The sequence below is a fragment of the Pezoporus occidentalis genome, unplaced genomic scaffold (genome assembly GCF_034315485.1).
Source record: "Pezoporus occidentalis ecotype Australia unplaced genomic scaffold, CSIRO_AGI_Poc_V1 ctg286, whole genome shotgun sequence".
In the NCBI taxonomy this organism is placed as follows: domain Eukaryota; kingdom Metazoa; phylum Chordata; class Aves; order Psittaciformes; family Psittacidae; genus Pezoporus; species Pezoporus occidentalis.
The window spans coordinates 327,492-336,187 of NW_026914785.1; the positions used below are offsets into that span (position 1 = coordinate 327,492).

The 8,696-nt window shown below is 42.5% G+C and overlaps 1 protein-coding gene across 5 annotated transcripts in view; it reads right to left on the reverse strand.

The window, feature by feature from the left end:
* PALM2AKAP2 (PALM2 and AKAP2 fusion) overlaps positions 1-8,458 on the reverse strand; it is a 265,897-nt gene extending 257,439 nt beyond the window's left edge. For 2 of the 5 annotated variants that reach the window (XM_062626000.1, XM_062625998.1), the window contains exon 1: positions 7,954-8,420. In XM_062626000.1, the coding sequence (XP_062481984.1) occupies positions 7,954-7,998 (45 nt within the window). In that variant the 5' untranslated portion in view covers positions 7,999-8,420. Of the gene's footprint in view, positions 1-7,953 lie in introns of all 5 variants that reach the window. The other 3 variants (XM_062625996.1, XM_062625997.1, XM_062625999.1) reach the window with 3 other exon arrangements.
* Positions 8,459-8,696: the final 238 nt, after the last annotated feature.

Genomic DNA, 8,696 nt, shown 5'->3' on the forward strand with positions numbered 1-8,696 from the left:
GTGCACAGAGAGCATTTGTTTTTACTGGCAAAGAAGAAGAAAGCTTTAGACGCCTCCAGTGCCTAACCTCACTGCAAGTCAGCTAAGTAACAAAAAGCATCTGTGTGTCAACAGCTACACAGGTCTGGTGTGCAATTGCCAAAAGGCCATACACATTTCACTGCCACTTGTCAAGTGATGTTAACCCTTGCAAGCATGTGACTTTCTTAGACCAAAATCTGCAACAGAAAAGGCTTTTCTACAGTAGGGAAATTAGGCCCAGAGGCACATGTAGCATCCCTCATCTCCAGAGGCATCCTCAGTCCAAACAGTGCCTCAACACATACAGGCTCAGCAGGTGCTAATGCGCCATTTTAGAGAGGGCAAGATTTAAGATGACATTTCAACACCACCCTACTTCAGTAAGGAAGCATGGGATTGAATTCATGGCTGTGTTGGTTTTGCTCAGTGAAACAGGCAAACAACTCTCTTACCCAAACTTCATTTCCTCGGTCAGCAAACAAATACACTGAAATCTTTGACAAGTTCCTCAGGACCCACTTCACAAAGAGGACTGGTGTGGCTCCTCATAATTTGCTACACATGCACAGTCCAGTGCTTTCCCAAAACCACACTGCAGACCAGCCACCTTGCTGGTGACTGTACGTTGCAAGTATTCAGCTGATGACAGAATACACTTCATTCCATGCAAGAACAAAAAAGTATGTGCAAAGTGGGTAAGGAATTAGATACGAAGAGTGATTTCTGGAAGAGTATGAATGCTTGAGGAGAGACTGAGCATCACCGTGCATGGCCTTCCCGCCCCATCCCACCCTCATCCCAGGTACCCAGCTATCCATCACTTTTAGCATGGATGTAAATCTCATACTCTCACCTCTGACTTCCCACGAACGTCTATGTCACTGTTACATGGCATGTGGCATCTGTTCTTAAAGTTACATACCAGGCTAGAGCTGTTTAATAGTTTACAAAACAGTAAAACCTTCACAACTGTTTTACTTTACGAGAGACTTAACAATAACAACAAAATCACAAAAACTTTTCACTTATTTTCAACCTCTTTTGCAAAATGTAATTTGAAAGGCACAAAATGAAATCCAGTATCTTGAATGCTTGTCTGTGCTCAAGAGATGTTGGTGATGTGTTAAGGGCTAGGAATGTGCTGTGGAAACAATTCTAAATTTAAACAGTTGAGTTTGGATGAGTCTGGAGACTGTCTAGAAATTTCTCAAAAGCAAGTGGGTTTCTGGTTTCTATTTGTTCCTAATTTTCACTTATACCTTGACAGCAATATTTTTTCATCATATTTCCGCTTCTTTTGTTGTCATGTAAACATTCCTAAAACAAAAATACACATAAAACCTGAAATGATAGTTTTAGTTTTCAAGCATTATAGTCATATTTCTTTGGCTTCTGGCTTAGAATGGGCAAAAGCCATAACATTTCTTCCACTGCGCATGAACTCCCAGTGGTTTCTGTGTTCCAGAAGTAACGACAAGATACCACTGTGCTCTAACAGGTTTCTCTGTGCAAGGTCTGCCATGAAGCTGACTCATGGTATTGCTGCAGCCCAGGCTAGGGCTGCAGATTTGTGTGCAGGGAACCCTCTCTTCATCCTTTATGGCAAATGCAAACATGACACTTCCTCTCCCACAGCTGATTTCCACTGTGGTTCACAGGAACCTCATGGGTTCAAAATGTGTTCACCATATAGAATAGAACTTATTTAGATTTAGTCCGTCATAACCCCTAGTTTATACATACTGAACCCATTCCTGGAAATATTTGCAGCAGGATACAGACTCTTCCTAACCATACCAGGTCTTCCTCCCCTTAGAATATTGTGGAAATCTGTTTAGGTCTCATTAGCCCTCATTTTTTTTTTTCAGCTTGGAATTTAGAAGGAGGACAGTCATAACTACAGGAGAATTTTCTATTTCAGGTATGTGAATGTTAGGACTGCTGAGAAGTGAGATGGCAGAGCAATGGTTGTGATTAATCATAGCCATAAATGCAATTGCAAATATGATAATAAGGAAAAATTAGAATGGAAAAACTGGATTAAACTATATAGCAGCAATATTCAAATGAGCTTCATGATGAATTGCAAGGGGGGTTTCCTTTAGTTCTGAAGCTTGGTAAAGCACTTAAAGACATGGTTACCCCAAGAATGTCTGAATACACAGGATGGCTGCACTGCATCAGACCATTTGGCCAAGCTCCATTCTAGTACAGTGCTAAAGCAGAAGACCTCAGGAGCACGGCAAATACTAAAAACCTGCAAAATTTCTCTGCCAGCCTCTAGTAATTTGCAACTCAAACCTACTCTATCTAATGAGAAAGTCCTTCATGGATTGCAGTTCCATGAGCATACCTGGATTCTGCTTATGCCCAGGTGCACTCTGAGCAACTACCACATCCTGGAGAGGGTGGCTGTAAAGCTTAACAGCTAATTTTAGGAAGAATATCTCTTTGGGTTTGTTTTGTTCAGAACTGCTACCTTCCTTAGACACCTACTAATTCTTGTGCCAAAAGGTGTGACTAGTATTTCCTTATCATCTTTTTTCATAACACTCATGACCTTATAGACTTCTGCTGATTCTTCTCACTCACCTATTTTCCAAGCGTTGAAACCCAAGCTGTTTACTCTTTCCATATCATGCTTCCTTTTTAGGTTTGAAAACAACTGAATTCAGACCTGAATTCAGAGATTTGATCATGTGCTTAACATTAAGAGCAAAACCATTACTTCTTAAAAAAAGGCACAGGAAGCTAGTGTATTGAACCATCACAGCAATAGTAAACTGTTGATTAACTAAATTTGCCACATATTTCTATGTGATTCCCAACATCAAATATTCTGTTTTTCATGCACAAAAATGCAGAGAAATGGTACAGTAAATCACCTTGGACACGAAATCTACGAGTCATAAGTTCTAATTTTGTGGGGTAACAGAGAACAGGTGAATGGGTGAAAAAAAAATTGGCTTGTCTGTCAAAAAGTTTTCTGAAATTTGTATGTACCACATGATGTTCACTGCAGTAGCTGAGTGTCTAAGTCAGAAATGTAGAATGCCTAAGTTGCTAGCAATTGTGATACTGAAACTAGACCAGTATTATCTTTCCAAAGCTAAGATTTGGTCTAATAAGATTAAAAAATTATTGATTTTTTATGATTATTGAATTTTTAATGAAATTAAGATTTAAAAAATGATTTTTTAAATGAAAAATAATTGAAAAATTAGTGCAGTGCTATATGTAAACATATATGAACCTTTGGGGAGGACTCTAAAACCTAACCTCTTATGTGAAACTAATCTCTGCAAAATCAAGATCCACTCCTCATCCCTGTTGAATTACCTCCCATACTAGTTCTAGCCACCTGCAAAAGGTAGCACTGATCAGACTGCAGAGCTTTCTTCTATGGTGCTGGTCCTATCGTCCCTTATATTTGGATGCACAGTCCTGCTTTGTCCTCTCTTAACACCAGCTGTACACAGGAGTGAAGGACCTCTTTAAATAGAGAACCTCACTTATCAAATAATCCAACTTGTTCAGCAGGACTGATTTTTTTGCTTTTGTATTTACTCCTTCCACCACTCTATGTGTTGCCTACACTCTATCAATTTTTCATTTACTTCAAAGAACCAATAAAGAACACATTCAAGCCTTGAAAAGCTGCTTCCTGTAAGCCCTCCCCAGCCTTTGTTCTCAAGGAAGAAGGCTCTGTTCAGTCATCTCCCTCACTAACAGAAACTTTGTGAGACCTTTCAGTCAGCGAGTCCTTAATCCATTGATGGCAGCCTTCTCTGATACAGCAGAGGGCTATTTTTAAACAACAGTGTCCTGCCATGCTGAGTAAAACACCTGATGACACTTAAGTAATGTAGATCTAGCTCAATAAACTCATAATCTCATAGAAAAAGCAAGAATGGTCTTGTTCAACAGGAAGCATCTTTGACATGGCTACTTGAATGTCAGTAATTATTTTTCTTTAATGCTTCACTGAACTAGTCAGACGTGGGCACTAGTAAGCAGTAACACTTTTGACTTGCTAACAAATCAGTATGTTTTAGGAGCTTCTTCATCTATAGGCTGGATATATCCTTAACCCGAAAGACTCCTCCAGCTCCTGCACTGCTGGTTGCTCTAGTGGATGATTTCTCCTCAGTGCTTTCCCTATGCAATTGCCTTTAATTTACCTGATTTATGGATAACACATATTCACTGAGTCATACACTCATTTGTATCCCAGATGCACCAATACATACTCGACGCCCCCGCTTCCCAACTATGACTGCTAGCTAAGTGACAGAAAATATTTACATTTCATAAATGCTTGTCTGTGCATCTGGCAGTGATCTCTGCAGTCATAGAGAAGAAGGCTATATAACAAACTGTGGAGCCACACAGTTTATTTATCTAAAATGTGATAAATTAGCTCAGCTCACCTGTCCTTTGGCCATGAAGCCCACTTCCTCTGGGACTATTAGCATTCCAAACTTCTGAGCAACTCACAGCAGGCATATTTTTTAAAGCCACAAAAATGTTTCCTTTTTCACCCAAAATCTTACCCACCACTCCCCTTCAGGAAAAAAGCAGATGCAAGCACTGAATTGTGCTATAGGAACAAGCTCATCAGGCAGACAGCTTCCAACCTCCTCTTTCAACCTCTTGCTTGCCTCCTGCAGGGCATCTTCCCCATCATTCAGAGTGGGCACCATTGGTTCCGTTAGTGTCAGAGCAGCAGATCAATGCTGTGGTGATTTATGATCAGGCTCAAACAGATGTTAACAGTGTGGAATGACAGAAAGACTTACCAGTATCTGTCTGTGCACACATGACACCCAAGCGGGGAGATGTGATGTGACCTCTGCTCAAGGAAGGATCAGAAAACCAGGTGCTCCTGGCTACCACAGGTCCTCCCCAAAACACAAAGTTTATGTTTTCCTTCCCAGCAGAGAGAATTGTGTTCCACTTTTTAGTAGCTGTCTTACATCTCCCCACTTCCAAAACAGAACCTCCATAGTGCTTTTAGTCTTACTATAGAAATTCTGTGAATTTTAGGGACTTCAGAAACACAAAAATGTAAAATCACAGCTTAGGAATGTACAATGGAATTAAAAACATATACACTTGAAGCTCCTTTTTTGTTTTTGGAATCACACATCCTATTTTTTAAAGACTTACTTAGCTCTTTCTTGCCCTGGTAAACCATAGCATCCAAGTTCCGCTCAATCTTGCATGCATCCCTAACAGCTCTCTGGACAAGGGCAAAGTCCACTATTCACAGTTTACGGATGGAAAATGAATGCACAGAGAGGCTAAATACCTCCTGCTGACAAAACAAGTGGCTAACTCATGTTCACCAAGGTTGAGATTAAAGTTGTAACAGTCAGACCTGTTTCTTCCTCTTCCCATGACACTTGACTCTGTGCCAGACAGCCATATATTTAAAACTTAGTCAGAGTAGCAAAGTACACAATCAAACTCTTCAAAAGAGGTCAGCCTTCTGGTGCAAATATTCACATTTCCATGTTTGGATTTTCTTTCCCTTAAATACTCAGCAATGTACATGTAAAATTTACTCTGTCTTGTTGGCAAGCTCATTTGCCATGGTGATTATGGAAGCAAGCACAAACGTACAGGGAACAGTGTGCTTAAGTTCCAACAGTAAGTGGATTTCTTTCTATATGCCTAGCATTCAACCAGCTTGACTGAAGAGTGCTGGTGTAAGCTTCTGCTCATCTGAGTGAGATACTGCAGCTCGTTAAAATAGAGGGAACATCAAGCCAAACTAAATTGCCACCTTTTCCTTCTTCTGAGAAAGGCCATGAAACTTCTGAGAACTTGCCTTATTTTGTGTCGCTAACCGGTGGCACAAGAGAAATGGCTAACTTGTGCCATGTCATTCATCCTGACGGAGCAAAGCTTACGCTAGAAAGAAATATCTCTGCATTCTGACAAACACCTGTAGCAGCCCAAGCACTGGAGAAAAGTTACCTAACAAGTTTATATAGAAAATTTCTTGCTCCGCGGAGTGAGTAAGTAAACAAGTCAGTTCATGGGCCCTCATTCAAGCTTAAAGTAAGGCTGAATACTTTTGATGCTGAAATAAAATTCTGTCAATGTAATTCACTGCACACGTTGCTGTACTATGCTTTATTTGTTGCCAGAAACAGAAGCCTGAAGAGAAATACAGAAAATTAAGATCCAGATTCCCAAGGCCCTCTCTCATACCAGCACCAAGCTACTGTAAAAAGTTGTGATACACTAGGTGATAATTCTACACACCAATGGCCTTGCTGGTGTGAAATGGAAGCACCACAAGCAGAGCATCTGATTTACTTTTGTGAAAGCATTAGGCACATCATGTGGAGCGGAAACTGGTATGCCTCTTGGTTTTCTGACATATAGTGTTCTAAAGAAGTACTAATAATATAAAACACTTATTTTAATGTGTAGAGGGAAGTTTTTCAGAGCTTTGCAAGACAGCAATGCGTGGAGCAGCTCTGCAGTATGGTTCGGCCATAAGGGTGTCCCAAACCAGAGGCAGTAGTGAGGCCTGCTTCTGGGAGAATGTTTCTGCTGCTTCCATTTGGAGATTAATTTGGCAATGCTTATGCTGACAGAAAACTGTGAACCAGCTTAAAAATACGCATCGACTTTCCACTACCTGAAAACTAAATGGATATAGCCTCCCAGACATATCAAATGATACCATTTGCTTTTTTTCAGGAAATATTTCACAGGAGGAAAAAAAACACATTATTTTACATCTGGTTATTTTAAATCTCTATGAACTTATTAGCCGGATAACAAACTTAAAGCAGCTTGGAACAGCAGCAGCAGCCGTTCCTCTTACTACAAAGCAAATCTGTAATCTCTGATGGATATAGTAAAACAGCATCTGTTGATCACTGGGAGAACCACAAAAGGGAGCGTGAAATCCATGTGGGCTCTGCCATCTTCTGTCATTTCCCTTCAGACCTCCAGGTGTGCAGTCCCCGGCACAGGCTGTGCCATCCAGCTGAGACTGGCACAGCTGCATCAGCATCTCAGCCATGGGGAAGAAGAAGAGCTGGGTGTCACTTGAACAAGGGCAGGCTGTGTGGGGCTGGCAAACTGGCAGTGCCCACGGAAACACAGGCCTTTTGACACAGCGCCTGTGCCATGCTGAAAGATGAGCTGGCAATTTCTGCATGCCGGGATGATGGTGGTGATGATGGTGGCTTTTAAACACCCAGGCTCAAGCCTCACTAGGTGTCACTGCCCACGTTCCTCTGAGGGCTGCACCAGCTCAGCTCATGGCTCACACCAAATTATGGTACTAAATGTGGAAACAGAAGTTTTAACTAAAATGGGGCAAAATACTGCCTAGACTTTATCCATGGCAGGATGCAACTTGCCAGGGAATCTGGCTAAAAGCATGTGCTCAGCTATTAAGCTGAGGTGACAGTTTATCTAATAGACCAAATAATTACATGATTCTGATTATTCTGTTCGTATTGTTTCAAAAATTCTTAATACCACAATTATTTTCTGCAGTAAAAAGCCATCCTGCTGCAGATGATTTTAACTTCTTAATCAGCTAAGCTAAATCTCCCACTGTGAGAAAATATCTTTTCAGCAGAGTACTGATTTTCTCCTGCAATCTCCCATCCTCCCCACTTATTCTTTTCTTCTCCATCATCAATCTTTTAAATGTGCCACTGTGAATTCACATTTTTCTTTCCGCACGTGTCAGCTCAATGCTCTTCCTCAGAGCCCTCTTTCTCCGCCAAATCCTGCAAAGCAGACTTTAACCACTCGTTTCCCGAACGGGGAACTCCACGCACAACTTCGCGGCAGCCAGGCTCTCCAGGCACTTCCCAGCCACCCTGCTGGAATCCCTGCTTCCCTCCACAACCCACGGCTATGGACAAAAGAGCAAGTAAAATGAAACTGACTTACTGCTATGGCTTGGAGCCTTTCCTTGTGCAACTCTGCTTCCGCCATCCTGGAGAGAAGGACACGGGAGGAGAGAGAGGGAGACGGGTGGTGGTGGGATGTGCGGGTATAAAAAAGAAAGGCAAACAAAACCAAAACAGAGCACACACTGCAGTCACCCGGGGGGAACTGGAGTAACTGCAAAGAAAGCCGAGCTCCTGTAGTAGTAATCAGCCACTTTTGGAGGCACTGCAGGCTGGCTCACGGTGCGATCATTTTAGTCACTGGAACAGTGCCTGCCTCGCTGCCTGTCTCCCAGCTGTATTGCTGACTGCATTTCATTGCCGCTTCTGCGTGCTAGTGCTGTCACACAAGCCATGTATGCACTCTCCCAGCAGCTGAGCGCAGGGGTAGCTTGCATGGCTATAATTTTTTGCGTTGACGTCTCAGCTCACTTGCTCCTCCTATGGGGTGCTGGGTCACCACAGGAGCTCAACATCAGTAGCATTCACAGCAGTCCAAACCTGCGGCAACAGAGGCAGACAGCTGTGCCACAGCATGTCCTTAGCAAGCAGTGCGGCAGGGAGGGAAGAACGGTGGCACATGGTGCAGTAAGCAGGAGCTGCCGCAGGCAGGCAGGCAGGCAGGCAGGCGGCTGCAGCCCCCAGCTGAAGGAGGTTTGGCTACAGGAAGGCACAGGGAAGGCACTGGCCGTGGGGGAACAGCACGGCCGCTCATGAATGCAGTGGTAATGCGAAAGGCAGCTG